Source organism: Merops nubicus, unplaced genomic scaffold (assembly GCF_000691845.1).
Source record: "Merops nubicus isolate BGI_N331 unplaced genomic scaffold, ASM69184v1 scaffold20976, whole genome shotgun sequence".
Lineage (NCBI taxonomy): Eukaryota > Metazoa > Chordata > Aves > Coraciiformes > Meropidae > Merops > Merops nubicus.
This window is the reverse complement of record NW_008617560.1, coordinates 15632-32742: the sequence shown is the minus strand read 5'-3', so window position 1 is coordinate 32742 and position 17111 is coordinate 15632. Positions and strand designations below refer to the sequence as shown.

At 38.5% G+C, this 17111-nt stretch overlaps 1 protein-coding gene across 1 annotated transcript in view; it reads left to right on the top strand.

Moving 5' to 3' along the window:
- Positions 1–17111, top strand: part of MLLT4 (myeloid/lymphoid or mixed-lineage leukemia (trithorax homolog, Drosophila); translocated to, 4) — a gene marked incomplete at its 5' end in the record, with an annotated part of 83155 nt that overhangs the window by 56769 nt on the left and 9275 nt on the right. The window contains 8 exons of the mRNA XM_008943195.1: positions 3856–3921; positions 4080–4153; positions 4660–4778; positions 5813–6007; positions 6267–6358; positions 6797–6985; positions 9619–10641; positions 17025–17111. The exon at positions 17025–17111 is cut by the window's right edge and continues 1 nt beyond it. Of these exons, the coding sequence (XP_008941443.1) occupies positions 3856–3921; positions 4080–4153; positions 4660–4778; positions 5813–6007; positions 6267–6358; positions 6797–6985; positions 9619–10641; positions 17025–17111 (1845 nt within the window). The remainder of the gene's footprint in view (positions 1–3855; positions 3922–4079; positions 4154–4659; positions 4779–5812; positions 6008–6266; positions 6359–6796; positions 6986–9618; positions 10642–17024) is intronic.

Sequence of the window (17111 nt, the reverse complement as noted above, 5' to 3'; positions counted from 1 at the left end):
ACTGTACCCTTCCTTCTGATGGAGTCTCCTGGAGGATGAAACTGAAGAAAAATTGAGTCGGTTTCAATAGAAAATTAAGCATTTGGATTCAGATTACTACAAAACTTAGAGTAAAAGTTGAAGGAAGATGACAACTTAACTTTTGAGGATGCTTAGTGAGAAGTCTTCCCAAGTATAAGTGGGAGCACAGGCATGTTTTTAGAAATCTATTACATGGCATGTGAATTAGAGAAGGAAGTAATTTGTTCTAATAATATGTGAGTAGATGCAGTAGCTGATAATGATTTTCTTTTATGTAATCTGAATGGAGATTTATTTTTCAATCATTTTTTATGCTTCCAAAATTCATTAGTTTTGTATTAAGTGAGATAACTTGGATCTAACACATCTGTTTGTAACTTCTCTTACAAGAACAGGGAAGGGGTTGACAAACTGTAGAGACTTCATAAAAACATCTTTAAAAGAAGCAACAAGGAGTAAAATGTCAGCTCCTTCAAATTGTAATGAATTACTGCAAGGCTGAAGAGTATAGGAACAGTTAAAGCAAAAACCCATCTGATCTGGTATCATCCAGCTGTGGGGTATTTAACAAAAGAACACAACACAACAAGTGTAAGAGGGTTCGTCCTGGCTTCTAGCTTTTTATAATTTCAGAATTTTTCAGAGTGCATTATATCTGGGGTTTTGTTTGGTGGTTGGCTGTTTGGAGTTTTTTTGTTTGGGGGGGTGTTGTTTTTGTTGGTTTTTTTTGTTTGTTTGTTTTGTTCTTTCTCTGAAAGCCCTTGAATGGCCATACCATGAATCTATGATCTTTTTTTGTGCATGTTTACATTTCGACATCTACAGCAGTCTTGTTCCTGTCAGTTTCCCAGTTCAATCATGAAACCCTATTGAGATGTTGTTGTTGTACTTGGTTTGGTTTTCAGTTTTTAAAATATGCTAACTGTGATAGTGTGTATAATAAAGCTTCCTCTGTTGGCTGATAAGAGACATGATAAATAATCCAATTTATGCCACTCATAAACACTGGTAAACCTTCAGTTCCTTGATTGTTGCTAGGATGAGGAGTCCATATTTGTTTAGCTGATTGTCTCAAGAAAGCTCTTCCGTGTTTCTAATCATCCTTGTTATTCTCTGAGCCTCGAAGTAATCAGAGTTTGGAACCATTTTCTAAAACTGAACCTTTTTAGATTTTTAGTGACTATTTAGTCTTGGTGACTATTAGGGTTTTTTTTGGAAAGAATTATATGGATATTTGCACAATTGTGAATGTTTACCTCATTGCTGTCTGCAAACCAGTGCACGTGGGCTTAAACAGAAGGATTCAACTTCATACAGTATGCACTAGCAATCCTGAGTGAGCATAGGAAAGGTGATGTGTGTGGATGTAGTGTCTAATGTAATTCCGGAGCACCAAAGTCAGGATCCCAAAATTGCTTAATTAATAGGTGCACTTTTAAAAAGTGTCAATGCTATTCCAAAGGCTTGCTGGTTTTACCTAATCTTAGACTGTGTTAGGCACATCTTTGAATTCCTGGATCCAAGGGGGTGGAGATTCTTGCTAGCATCCTTTGAAGTTAGGACCGAATAAAAGCAGTATCAATCCCAGGTGGCTTCAGAGGCTTCTAGTTAGTTAAGCCACCAAGAAAAGCTGCTGTTTGGTTCCTGCATTTTATGTATGTAACTATGTGATGCGTAAGTGTGGGTGGGTGTGCTGCTGTCAACTCTTGTCCTTTGGAACTAAAGGAGCTTCCCCTTAGGTATATTTAGAGGTTGGAGGCAGAAGGAGGAGTATATAAGACAAATCATCTTAAATTTCCGTTCCCATCAAGGGGAGGTGGCAACTGCTTCTGAAGACAGTGCCTTGATGGGGACTGGTCGCTCACAAGATTGGAGCATTACCTCACATTTGCACCAGTGAAATACATTTTCTGTCCATTGTTGCTGAAGTGTTCAGCATCATATAGTCTTTCTTCAGTTCTTGGTTTTGACTTGTAACTAAATTTATTGGAGAGAAGATTTATCATTATTGTTTGTCCTTTTTCTGAAACACTTATGAACATGGTGAACAACACATTCATTTAGGACTTCTCTGGAAACTTCCTTTCCTTGTGAAAACTGACAAATTCCTATCCATTGTTGAAGCAATTATTAATACACAAGGACAAGTATTTTCTGATCCAGTGTCACCTTAAAGTCTTGAAGAACTCCTAGTAAGAGATCTTGCCACATCTGTCTTGGAAGTCTAAGTATTCTGTCAACAAGATCATCCTTCCCCATGTGTTTTTTTTTTGTTGCTCAGGGGGAAAAAGAGATTTATGAAGCATGATTCACATTTCATTATATTTAGCTGTCTTCTGACTTGTTTCTTATAACTTTTTATAAAAAAATTGGTTACAGTTAAAAGTATTGTACAGTTCACTTGATGATTCCTTAGAGCCCTTTGGAACAATAAATTAATAAGTACATTTTTTTTTTTAATTGCCTTTATATTCTTTCCAGACAAAGAAAGTGTCCTTACTTCAGTTAGTTATTGCTACTGCTTTTTTGCCTTCTCCCCCCAGCCCCCATAAGTACATCTTAAGCAATTATAAAAAATATGGGCATGTAGAATGCTAATCTGGAATTACAGGACTCAAAGGAATTCCTTTTCTGTGGCTTTTGAGTGAACATTTAGGATTAATTCAAGATTTAATGGCTAAAAATAGGACTTTCACTTGCTTAGAAAACCATGTATAGTGCTAGCTTTTGAATAATCTTCACCTTTATTTTTTTATTTTACTTTATTGTAAGAGTGGGAGCAATGAATGCTTTTGCTGCCAGAAGAAAAGAACTGGGAAAAACTGAGGGGGGAAAAAAGAGGAGGAGGTTGCATATTCAGTATCAAAGCAACTTGGGGGTTATTTTAGAAAAAGATGTTACATTAAAAGGCGTGTGCTGTTGAAAACTTACGTAGCACTCTTCTAAGTGACCTGCAGAGTAAAATGGCACCCTTTGCTATAGTAGATAATGAAATCACCAGTGATTGTCTTGCATTTTAAGTCACAATTTAAAGGTTTGTGATACTAACATTTAGACTGATCTGTTTGGTGTCTTCTAAATCGTAGCATGTGGATGATGCAAGCAGCATGGCTTGAATAGATGCTTACGTTCTCTTGTCTTGAATCTGTTGGTTGTCTTGCAATAAGTTCACTGTTAATGGTCCTTTCAAAGTTCACTCAAATACTTTGAGGCAGATGTTCTATGAATAAAATTGCATGGTTTTGCAGTAAACTTAAATCCTGGCTCTGTTGACTCTAAAAGACTTACTAATGACAATGTTTACTTGTTTATTGTAAAATTAAAGGCACTGTTGGTTCCTTCACGCTAGCTCCTTTACAGTCCTGGTAAACATAAAAAGCATTTCTATTCCTTTTTCTTGTAATCTGCAATTTACCTTGTTTGGTTTGGGTATCAGCAAGGGAAACAGTGCAGTCTTTTGGAACAAAATACACAGAGGTATAAAAATAATAACATGCATGTAAAAGTGTAAATAAATATTTCCTATTGGAAGGGGATTAGAACCAACTTCTAAAGTACAAGTTTTAGTTAATGTATTTTGCTTCGTGTTCAAACTTGCATTAAGACCAACTATTCTCTGCTGCTAACATTGCTTCCAGGTTCAATAGGCCTAATATTAAAATTTTCTTTTGACTCTAGTGTAACTCTTTTCCATATAATTGCTTTTTTCCAGCTTGAGAATATATAAAAGTAATGAGAACTTAAGAGGTTTGCTTAGCTGTATAAAATTCTGATAAACGCTTGTGGAATGCTTAAGACATGAAATATAATAAATGAATGCCTCTTTCTCTGTAGGGTGCTGGTCAGGACAAACTTGGAATATACGTCAAGTCTGTTGTGAAAGGAGGTGCTGCAGATGTGGTTAGTAATATCCTTAAACATCAGAAGTTCAAAGGTAGAAAGATCCTTTGGACAGGCTTTTAAATCCATTGTTTACTAGTATGTGTGAATAAATGTTTTAACTGAGACCATGTTAGCATTGGTGCATGAATTTTCCTCTCTCCTGAACATGCATTTAGGATGGTCGTCTGGCTGCAGGGGATCAGCTGCTCAGTGTGGATGGACGAAGTCTGGTGGGCCTGTCCCAGGAAAGGTACAGAATGCTTTCCTTGGGTGTCTTTACAGGAAGAAAGTGCTAGAGTAATAATTCACTGAAAAGGGCTGAAACTCGCTTTTTTTAACATTTTATGCTTTGCCTTGGCTTTTTATAACTGCCTGTGGGCAACCTTAGTAACAATTTCAACTGTTTGTGTACTATTTTCTGTATATGATACAGATTTTTTTTTTTATATAGAAGAGACTGTATTACACACTTGGGCTTTAGTTTTAAACAAACTTCATTTAGCTCCTATTTTAAATGTTTTGTCTTCTCACCTTCAACTGCAGAAACTGCCTTGTAGGTGTTGTCTAATAAGTGTATCTTCTAGTCATGGTCTTAATTTTTTTTTTAAAGTTAAGTATTAATCAGAAGAAGAGTGTTTAGTCAAATATTACTAGAATAAATGTGAGAAATCATGACATACAAATCTATAATAAGGAGAACTAAGTAATAGTGTGCCTAATTTTATTTTGTTATATTTGCTTTGGCTTTTATTGCAGGGCAGCAGAACTTATGACGAGGACAGGTTCTGTAGTAACACTAGAAGTAGCAAAACAAGGAGCAATTTACCATGGTCTGGCAACCCTGCTTAATCAGCCATCCCCAATGATGCAAAGAGGTAAAAATGCTATTATTATTTACGTTGATAACAGCTCTTAGAACACAGTAGTCTTAGAACACAGCAATTATAATAATTCACAGTAGCTTGTCAAATACTACTGAAATATTAGATCAGAGAAGAAACCTAAGTGCACAGAAAAGAAGCTTTTCCTTTTTTATCACAAGTTCCTCTGTTTTTAAATATTGAATTATGCTAGTCTAATAATAAAGAAATGCTTTGCATATGTACCTTTTAAAAAATACATGATGCATTTAAACAGTTCTGGTTTGAAGTAATTTCTATTTTAATGACTTGAATATAGTGAATACAGAGGGCATTAAACTTCAACAGCTTTTTTTATTCCTTTCATGAAAGCTTCTCTTCTGTTGGAATATGACTTCCTTGTAACCAGAGAATGCAGTGTAATTACTAAGAGAAAAATAAATAGAAACAGGGGCCCCTGGAATACATTTTGCCGTTTAATTATTTTTTTTTTAAATTAGAAATACTGAAATGTATCTCCTTGAGTTTGTGTTCTTGGAACCATTAAGTTCTTGGATGTTTCTCCAGTGTTGCATTTTATCATCCTACTTCAGTGAACTAACAAGAGACATATTTAAGTCTCATGAAAAATAACATTGTAAAGGAAATAATTTTGTAAGGAAGGACCTTTTCTACCTATATGGTAGCACTACAGTATAGAAAAGAATGGGTTAAAAGAGTAAATCCCTATTATCACAGTTTACAACACTATCCCAGATGCCATATGCCTCTGAGAGTCAGCAAGAGATGCAGCAAAGTGCACTTGGTTTTACCAAATATTGTGGTACCTTTTCAAAAGCTCTTTTGAAACGTACTGAGAGGAATCCTGCGTACTGGATACGAGAGTGCATTGTGTATCTGAAGAAGTAAAGATTTCAAAATCTAGCATTTGCTCTACTGGGAACTCGTTTTTAATTATAAATGCAAGGTATTCTCTGGTTTGAAAAAGGATGTGCTAGACAGTAGTTAATATAAGTGGAAGGGGGAAAATAGATATCCGACTGTTACAGTTTCTGACCGCCGTGGCTCAGGTAAACCCCGGCCCAAGAGTGAAGGTTTTGAGCTGTACAACAACTCCACTCAAAACGGGTCACCTGAGAGCCCTCAGCTGCCATGGACAGAGTACAGCGAGCCAAAGAAGCTGCCAGGGGATGACAGGTTAATGAAGAACAGAGCCGATCACCGCTCCAGTCCCAACGTGGCCAGTAAGTGAGACCATCCTCCTCCTAGGGGTAGATGCCTCCTCCACTCATTTCAGAGGCCGCTCAATTGAAAAAGGGGGTGATTGTTTTTCAGAATGGATTAAGTTTAACTTGCTAATGTAGCAGTAACTTTTGGAGCAAGCCTCTCATTAGACCTGGTCAAAGGAAAAATCATAGCTGCTCTGTGAATACGGTTAATGATAATTGACATAACTTAATAAAATAACAGTCATGTAAATGCTTCCTTTTAACTTTCCAACAGATCAGCCTCCAAGCCCCGGGGGAAAGAATGCTTATGCATCTGGAACCACCACCAAAATAACCTCAGTCTCTACTGGAAATCTTTGTACAGAGGTCAGAAGTGGCAAGCAAAATGCTGGCTATTAAACTTTCCATAGCTATCAATAGCGTCAGTGTGCTTGAGTCAAACCAGTGTATTACTTAACTATTGGAACATAATGCTGGTGCTGGTGAAAGAGTGGGGGTTTTGCTTATTACAGCTCATGAAAGGTTGAGACAGCTTTGAGTGATTTTTATTAAATTTGTTCATGAAGCTGTCCGTGTGATTTCTTAGGTTTGTACAATATTGCATACTTATTTTCAGACCATAACAACATAAGTCATAACCACAATTATATTTCATACTAGACAACCTCTTTATCTCCTGCTCCAGACAAATAATGCTCCTATGAGCCAAAAGAAAACATTTGGAAAATGCACATTTACAAAAATACTCCATACAGATCTGTGTCCTTAGAAAATTATGCCATATGTTCTTTCTACCTTTTTCAGGAACAGACTCTGCCCCCACGACCTGAAGCTTATCCCATCCCAACACAGACCTATACTAGAGAATATTTCACATTTCCAGCTTCAAAATCCCAGGATCGAATGGGTCCAGCTCAGAGTCAGTGGCCAAATTATGAAGAAAAACCACAGATCCAGGCAGAAAGTAATCATTCCATCAATAGTACAATGCAGGTAAGACATAATTTCTTTCACTGTAAAAACCAAAACAAACCAAACCCAAAAAAAACCCCAAAGAAACTGCTTGCTTTCCACTCCCAAACTGCAGGAGAGATTTTTGCAGAACAGCCAGCTCTCCATAATCTCTGAGCTGCAGAGGACAAGCTATCCCACAGAGGGGGAACAACTGTACTTTTGCCAAGATGGGCTTGGGTTCAGAAACCCTACTGCTTTTTTTTTTTTTTTAAAATTATTATTCTCCTCTGTAGAATTTATACTATCATGTTATGCAGACCTGTTATCTGAGATGTTTTAATCCCCCATTAGAGGTAATGGGGTGTAGAAGTTAGTACAGTTTGTCTTGTAAAATGTTTTGTGGCTTTCTGAAAAGCAAGCTAAATCTTCCACCCTTCCAAGAAGGTTTACATGGAAAGATATCTTTGCCTGCAGGATGCATTGTTTAAGTGACAAAATGAATATTAAAAATGAAATAAAACAATACTTTGAGACCTATCCAAGGTCTTCACTGAAACACATTCCCTGCTCTCAGTTAAAAAAAAATAAAAAAAAATCAAGCTGCATCTATTACCAAATGCAGATGCTTCTTGACCTGAAATGATTTACCCCCACTGTACCTTTATAAAGTAAAAAAAAAAAAATGTTGTTCTGCTCTTTATAAATGAGGACTTTACTCAAATCCATACAGGATATTAAATCTAGGTCTACCAAATCCAGTCACTGCATCATCTTTTTCTCTAATCCATCAGACTTAAAAATATAGAGAGAAAACCTTTTTTTTTCGTATTTTGTGATAAAAGCAGAGCCTTACACCAAGCTCAGTATGTTTTACTTTTGGAAGAGCAATGTCATGTAAATTATCCTGAGATTTGTGTCATAGAAGCAAAATAAGGATTGCTTATTGATTACTCAGCAAAAAATCAATTGTGTGAAAGCTTTTTTTATTTTTCCTTTCAGTATTATAGATATCAGATCCTAGTTATTTCAGCTGTTAATAAAACAGCTGTTCTACCCAAAGTAGGCTGGTAGTTTTGAAGGAGAATGCTGCAAGTTAAATGATTGTAGCAAATAGCTATGGAAATATTTTGCTGAATTAACTCCATTCTTAACTCCTTCACATTTTGTGATTTCATCTCACCTCATCTTACCTGCACAGTTAATAACATCTGGGTGCTCACTGTCAGTGGTGGGACTGGCTGAGGCTAGTACCTCCAGAGAATGGTTCTTATCCATTTGTCCAGGCAGCAGTTCATCCCACTAAGACATGCATCTCTGCCCTGCTTAAGTGAGTAGCTTAGGTGAGGTGGCTAAAGCTGGTGAGGTGAACTCTATCTGTTAGACCTGTTGACAGATATTGGATTTGAGCTGGGGTCTTAAGGCTGAATGCAGTGCAGAAAAGCATCTTCATAAAGCAAATAGCTAGAAGCTTAGTTCCTTACAAGCACTGAAAGAGTACACAATTTTTACTTGCCACACAATAGTTCCTCTAAGTTGAAAATTAGAGGAAAATAGACTTTTAAATTATTATTTTTTTTTTTTTAAATATCCTTTTAGTCTTCACAGCGAGAGCTGGGCTTGTAAGAAAAGCTACCATAAGCTACTGACTGATGTGAAATGCCTGTTTTTCTGTTTTGAAGGCATTAGCAAACTGTTTGGCTAGGTGCATCTTTACAGCAAACCTAACACAAATAGCTGTGTGTTCGGCTCTGCTGGAGTAATAGAGCATAAAAAATACACTTGTTCATCTCAAAGAAGGCATTCTTTAGAGGTCATGGTTAGGGTCATTGAGGGAGGAAAAATGAAAGGAGTTTGTTTTGTTAGTCTTCTCTCAATTATTGATAATTGGTGCATTGTGTGTTCAGTGCCTAGTAGTTCCTAACATTTGAAGTATGAATATTTGCTTCAGGAAAATCATTAACAGATTTGGTAAACCTCATTTTTGGTGCAGTACTCCTTTTTGGGAGGTCGTGTGGTGCAGTGACACCCTGAGCATGGACAAAAGAAACGACCTGGTGTTTGATGCACTAAAAACAGGACAGAAATGCAGCCCAATGCACCCATGCCCCAAGAGCAGGTAGAATGAGAACCGAGTGCCCAGATTCCGTGCCCGTGGATGGCGCTGCCATCACCGGAGCTTCCCACGGGTCCTCTCGCCTGGCAGTGGAGGAGGGTGGGAGGATCCCTTGTCTCTCCCTCAGCAGCCCTTCTGTTTGCCTTCCCAATAGGAAGAATGTCCAGTCAAGCCAGAAGGAGGCTGCAGAGCGAGTGTGCCTGAGCTGCTCCTCCGAGCTGCCAGGGTTCTCCTGCTCACAGAGGGAGGGGGTGGCAGGGACAGTCCTGAGAAATTGTGTGAGCTGCAGAGGTTTTCGGCTTAAGCTCAGCTTTGTGTTCATCCCTCCAGTCTGGATTTCCAGGCACTTCAGAGGTTGCAAAGCCTTCCGTGACTTGAATGAGTTAAAAGAACTGAGAGCATTTTACTGTTGGTTTTGGGAAACTTACTGAGCATGGAAATGCTGAAAATCGCTAAAAGTGATTACCTTCAGTAATAAGAATGTGGTTTGTGAGCCATTTTTAAATGTGTGTTCATATAGATGCACTATGAAGTACATGCCTTGTTTAATTTTTTCTAGCGTGTGGCTCGTTCCCAGGAAGAACTCAGAGACAAAGTTTTCCAGCCAGAGAGGAATCGTTTGGAAGTTGTAATTCGGAAGGATGTAGAGTACATCGATCGGAAATCAGACACTGATCAGTGGATGAATTCTTCTGTGGATTCGAGCACATCTAGCCAAGAACACCTAAACCATGCATCCAAACCTGTCTCGCCTGGTTCTTGTTTAAGTAAAAGCGGTCCTGGCCGTTGGAAAACTCCTGCTACTAGCCAGCCAACTCCAGTGGCAATTTCCCAGCCCATCAGAACAGATCTTCCCCCTCCGCCGCCACCTCCTCCGGTGCATTATGCAGCTGAATTTGATGAACTGCAAATGGATTTGCCTCTGCCTCCCCCTCCGCCTCCAAATCAGATAGGAGCACAAGCATCTTCCCAAGTGGCTGCTGCTGAGCGTAAGAAAAGAGAAGAGCATCAGCGATGGTATGAGAAGGAAAAGGCACGTTTGGAAGAGGAAAGAGAAAGGAAACGTCGTGAGCAGGAGAGAAAACTGGGCCAAATGCGTTCTCAGCCACTAATTCCTGCTCAGCCTGTGGTTCCCCCCGTTTCCCTTCAACAAGTGAAATCAGAAAAAACTTCAACTTTGCAGAGGTCTCAAGAAACGGTCATTCGAGAGTTGCAGCCCCAGCAGCAGCCTCGGACTATTGAGCGGAGAGATCTCCAGTACATCACTATCAGCAAGGAAGAGCTGTCCTCTAGTGACAGCCTCTCTCCAGATCCCTGGAAGCGGGACGCGAAGGAGAAACTGGAGAAGCAGCAACAGATGCACATTGTGGACATGCTGAGTAAAGAGATTCAGGAACTTCAGAACAAGCCTGATCGTACGGCAGAAGAAAACGACCGCCTCCGCAAGCTCATGCTGGAGTGGCAGTTCCAAAAGCGACTTCAGGAATCAAAGCAAAAGGATGAAGATGATGATGAAGAGGAGGATGATGATGTGGATACTATGCTCATCATGCAGCGACTGGAGGCAGAAAGAAGAGCAAGGGTAAAAAGGGATAATCCTTTCTAGACAAAAGTATCGTAGATATGTGTCTTGGTGGGTTCTCTGGCTTTGTCCAAGTACTAAGATGTTCTTATAAAGGAGGATGAAGCTTTTTTTAAATACACTGAATTTTAAAATTGATAACTTAGAGTGGCTTCACCCGCTAAGTGATGCTTTACAAAAGTATCATTGCTAGCTATTATAGAATCCAAGTTGCCAGTTGAGTTGACTTTTCTGGCTGCGAGGAAAGAAATTCCCTTTGGATAAAGGGATTTCGCTGTGTACCTGGGGTAGGATTAGGAGGTTAAATATGGCAGGAGTTTGCTCATAGGAAGGTAAGCAAAAACATTTGAAGTTATAAAAGCCTCTAGGAAAATCAGAAGCAAAAATAGTGTGATTTTGTTCTCCCCGCCCCACCCAAAAAAAAAAGTATTTACCTCTGAGAGTTCTCATTTATAGTCTTGGACCTAAACACACCACTGAATACGTGCTGTTTGCAGGGAACTGTGAACTGAACTGAGATTCCACCTTGCTGGTCTGCTCCAAGTACAGGCTGGGTTATAAGGCAGCTGCTACCTCTACCTTTACCACACCTCCATGGTGGCCCCAGCACTTGAACCATGTTGTTTTGGATGTTGTTAAAACTGCTACACCCTGTCCGGTTTAATTAGTATCTGAGAATATGCATGTAATAAGATAATAGAGCTGAATAGTATGGTGAAGCTTTATGACTCTGCTCATGGCTGTTGTCTCTCAGAATCTGTTGAATCTATTATTACTGAGAAACAATGTCCATAGAGAAATTTGTTTTCCTTTTCTGAATAATAGCACAGATACCAAAGTCATATACCAATAATTATGCCTTGATGGGCTTAAAAAATAGCTCTGTCTCATGCTGAGTGTCTTTGGTTTGTTTATCTTGAAAAGTTGACTTAATTCTGTGATAAGCAATTTTTAATTTTTCAGAAGTATGTGGACATGGTTCTTTTGACATTCAGAAATAGCTATCAACTTGAGTGGTATTTGAGTTTCAGGATTGTTTTGGCAGCTTGATTTCTTAAACTTACTCTTCTCATTTTCACTGCAGTCTGCATTGCTTTCCTTTTTTCTTGTGGCTAACTTTTTATTACTGTGTAAAACAATAGATACCTCAAACTTGGAAACTGAAGACAGGAAAAGCTAAATCTATCCTTGGCAAACAGGCTGCATTAAAGCCCAGCAATGTTAATGTGTAATTTGTAGCACACAGGCAGTTACCTATGGGCATAAAAAAATCCATGTAAAGCTGCCACTTTAACAAACAAAGTCTTTAAAATTTTACTGTAGCCACACTAAAAAAAAAAAACCAAACAAGTATCATTAATAGAAAGCCAGTTGCATTGCATAACATTGTATCATTTTTCTCTGCAAGTGCTGGATTTAAAACACTATTTGTGCATAAAGTTCTTCCAGCATTTTGGAACTCAAAAATAACAGTTGTCTTGAACTGAAGTAATGTTTGCATTTTGATTACGTTTTGCTGTCTATACTACTAGAGATGCAGTAAGCAGCATCTCTGAAGAATTACTGAGGTTTTTAATGAGTCAAACCAATACTGATAAAAATTTTGGATAATTTGATTGTCTTCATTTCTGTATCTCAGGATTATGTCAATTCAGTACCTAGTTCTAAAGCAACTGACTTAAATAAAATGCTTTTGAAATAGCACAAGTCTAACCTATCTTTGTTTTCACTGTGCATCTTTCTTTTTTTCCCCCTTTCTTACTTCCTGCAGCAGACTGCTGTGCCAGCAATCTCTGTTCTAGATTTGGTATGTTTGTTTCTTTCTCTTCAATATCTCTTTCCCATTTCAATTCCTGATATTACTAATAACTACCCTGTGTGCTCTGGATGATGATGTGGCATCTCTGTTGTTCAAAAAGCCTTGTGATACCATAAGCTAACTGTACGCATGCATCTGAATGTTTCCAGATGTGGTGACTCCTTCCCTGTGTTTCCTTCCTTTTTAGATGTTGTGTTCTGCTTGCAGGCTCTGTTTGTTTGTAGCCGTGGTCTGATATAAAACTGTGTATTTGATGTTTTGTGCAATCATGTTTATAAAGTCTTAGTAATAACTTTTAATGAACAGGCTGTGAGGTAAGATTTCCTCCTTTCCCTTCCCCACCCCTTTAGGTTTTAGAAGAGATCTAGCAACACCATTCCTTTCCAATTTGAAGTGAAATTGTCCTGGGAGCCTAACAATACAGCATACTGTTTCAGCACATGCTGGAATCCTGTTGTTTACCGGCGTTACGATTTTCCCATTAAAGTAAAAATTAATTGTAAACTCAGAAATTACTTATGAACTGGTATTGCCAAGTAGGCCACATAAACATGCAATTATTAAGTTACCATATAATTTCATTTTCAATTGGTTAATGATATTCTCTTGCATATAAAACATGACAGGCTTTCAAACTGGAGCAGTAGTTGCTATGACTCCAACTACTTCTGTATTTTATTGCTCTCATTGGAAATGGGTACATGGAAAAAGAGTTCTGTAGTCCCCTAGAGAAGAAACACCCTTCAAAGTATATTTCTATATTATTGGTATTCCAGTTTGGGGAAAAAAAGGTAGTGCTTGCAAGTCCTGTTAGTCTAATTAATTTATGCTGCTGGAAAAAGCTGTAAACATGTCTGTTCAAAAAAATGGATTTAGATTTTTGGCACTGCTTTATTAAAAAAAAAAAAAAAATGACCTTATAAAATTCATACTGCAGATAATGTAGTAAGTCTATCTAAAGTGTTTGGCTTTGTGTGGTACAAGAGCATAAAGCAGTTGACAGCAGTGAAACAGAAGCAGCAAGTCAACTTTCTGAATTAGTGGACAAGCCAGGAGTCATGGACTTCTCAGATTTAGTATCTATCAATATTTTTTCTTATTACTACTCCTATATTTTTTTGCTTAAGCCTTGATCCCTGGAGCTGAGACTGGGTAGATAAAGTACTTTGCCAAGCAGGCTGTAAGCTTGTGGATCTTCCTGCGAGAGGAGGCTGTGGAGGCAGACAGCATTGGCAGCTTTACAAATGGAGGGGACAGGGTCGCGGGCTTCACGCCTGCCAACAGCTCCTCAAAGGATTACACAGGCTGTACCTGCTGACGTCCCCAGTGCCGTGCTGAATGCTGGGGAAATGGCAGAGGCAGCCAGGCTCATGTGCAGCTCCTCTTGCCACCCTCAGACACAGAATACTGGGCTAGCTGGATCCATGGCCTGAATCAGTTGAGGATTCATTACGTTCATAAATTTAGCTTTTGAAAAAAGAAAGGAGGCTGATTCTGAAATAGATGACGGGCAATGCTGTACCCAGCAAATACCTCTTTTTCCTAATTTATTTTCATACTGTTCATGTGACTTTCTTCACATAGTTGCATCTATCCTATATACCCAAGTAATTCTCTAGAAAAAAGAATGAAACACTTTTAATGCTTTTTGAATATGTCTAATGTGAGCATTGGTGATAGCTGTTCTGCTAATTACACGGCTGATGAAAGGTCATGAGTAGTTAATGCACAATTTGTCAGCTTGGCTAGTGTTTGTCTTTTTAAATTCCCTAGACCACTAACAGATCTGACTCAGCTTTATCTGTCCTGAAGAAATAGGTATAAATGTAAAGTTCTTCTGGAACATCTTTTAAAAACCTCTAAGCAGTGCTTGGAGAAATTAATTGTGTCTAGAACCCGAGATTTTCTGGGTGCCTGCCAGTCCTTTGAATATCTTAACATTTCTGATATGGAAAAGCCCATTGGCCCAATAGCTCAGAAGAAAGGTGGCCTTTTTTGTCCTCCTAGGTAGGAATAGTGCTGTAGGTGTATGCTGGCGACAGGCACAGAGCTGTGCAGCTAAGAAAACTGTTGGCAGTTTGCAGCAGAGCTGGGCCAAAGCAGGGGGAAAGAATGAGTGCTTTGTGCTTAGCTTGCTCCAGTCGGTTACATCTGGGAGAATGCTCCTCTCCTTCACTTTGGCTGCACGGACCAGTTGTTTCTGCCTGACAGAGGATAAGCACATGCTGCTTTGGAGAAATGCTGGAAGTACAGTAAATCCCATGAAAACATGGCTCTGAAACGAGGGGAAAACTAATTTGGATAGAGAAGTATCAAACTGAAGTATTTGACCTGGGAATCTGATAGCCCTCTTACTAGGAATGGGATGTGAGGCTAATTTTCCTTAGTATCTTGAAAATTCGGGATGAAGTTTGAATTGGATGCTGTAGTCTGCAATTACAAATGTCTGCAAGTGCCCCAGCATGCCTCACCATCCCCCTTCTCCCTGCCTTGGTCTGGGGTAGAAACTAGAGTAGAAACTAGTTACTAACCATAAAGAAATAAAATCTCACTCTTTTAATAGTTGCTCTATTCTCACTTGTGCCATACGTATAATTTTTGGCCTTTTTACTAGGTCTTATGTTTAGAATAGGCTCTGACCAGGATACAGGTGTCTTCAAAACTATTATGGGTTCTATTGTTGACAACAGTTCCCAGGTGGGCACCTTGCCCAGTTTCCCTTTCTTTAGCTAATGTCACATGAAAATAAAACACAAATGGTCCTACTTCCCCTTTAATTTAGCTTGAAATATTTTCTTGTTTAAGTTCATTTGAATAGAAATATTTGTTAGTAAGCACAAAGGCATCCATGCCGTGACCTAGGATCAGTAACTGCCATGTTCAGAGGGATTTTTTGTCAATGTAATTGAGACAGTCAAGGAGTTTCCCCTGTATTTAACTGTGCCGTTTTTGCCTTTTCTGTTGTTGTTAAGAGGAAATTACTTCTCCTCTACAAACTCTTTTGAATTACTAGCTGTCTTTCCTTTTGACAGCAATATTGTCTGCTTTGCTTAAATAATGTCTTTTTAATAACCAAGACAAGAAGTCTTAATCCAAGCAGAGAGTTGGTTAACTACTTTATTCCCTGCTCTGAGCTTGATCTTTTGTCTTGTTTTCGGTTAAGAATTAAAAAAGTTTTAGCCCTAAATAAGGGGAGTTTACTCAGAGGTAGAATTCAGTATACATTTGCCAGTTACTCCTTAAATTAACTTAATTTTGTTCTTTAGCTTTCAGGCTCAAATATGATGGGTTTTAACACTTCAAATGAGAGGTGTTTTCACTGCTCTTAGACTATAGCTGCCCGAAGATGTAGTCAAATGTTTTCAAAAGTACCTGTTGTACATGTACAATTCTATGTGAACAGTGGGAGGAAATAATTACTGGAGAATTAGTCCAAAAAGAAGTTTATTTTTAGAATTGATTGGAAAATTGATTAGAAAACCTAATCTGCTTTCAGGCACATTTCCTGTTAATTAATTAGAGGGAGGAAAGACACCTACATGAGGGTTGTTCTCACAAAGTCTATTAAAACTAAATTTCTCTTTCTGTATTGTTATTGTTTTGTCTCTTAAGAGCCTTTCTTTGTAAATGCAACTGGATGATAAAAAGCAATCAAGGAGGAGTGTACATGTTACATGCAGCTTGCAGCAAGATCCAGTGATTTACTGATTTATACCAATCAGTTTAAAGGATCTTGAGGGGAGGAGTGGGAGGAAATCACTTTAAAACACATGCTGCAGCAAGAAATAACACAACATGTAGTCCAGTTAATTTCTGCTTGTGAATATTATTGTGCCAGTGAATTTTCCTGTCCATCGAGGGCTGAGATACTATTAGCTTTGGAGAATGATGCTAAGTTTGGACTGCTACTCAGCTTCCTTGCCTGTGCAGGGTTTATCATAAGCATATATAGGATAGTATTGTCTGATTAGACATCACTCGTTCATGTGAACTGTTTAATCTCAGTAGTCAAACATTTCTTTGCCTCACTCTCTGTTTTTTCCCAAACATATCTGTTGCAGATACAGCAGGAGATTTTATTTATCTCCTGAGACTATTTGTAGACTTGCTGAATGAGCCTGTTACTTTAAACGGATTGACCCTTTGACTAATGAGTCATGATTTTCCGGTGCTTAAATACTAATCCAAAATGAAAAACCAATTGGCTGATGGAGCTGTGGACTGTTGGTTCCAAGTATTTAATTTCACGTAACTATACCTATGAGACTATGGTTGCTGAAACTGTCTGGAATGTGAGTCACCTGAGTCTTCTGCTAGGGGTCCATATATGACTGCTAAAAATGTCTCCCTGTGTGTTTTGTGATTTTATGTATTTTATTTTTTTTTTTAGAGAAATCAGTGTAACAAAACATACTCTTACTAGCTGGAGGTTATATAGACTTATCTGCAGTATAGCATTTTCTACCGAGTGAGTTACTTTTAGATACAAATATTTGAGCTGCCTTTTTTTTTGGTGCCTCTTACCCCAGGAGTGAGGAAGCAAGTCAAGGTGTGTCTCTGTTAGTTGCAGGATGAAGAGCGCAGACGGCAGCAGCAGCTGGAGGAGATGCGCAAGCGGGAAGCAGAAGACAGGGCCAGGCAGGAGGAAGAG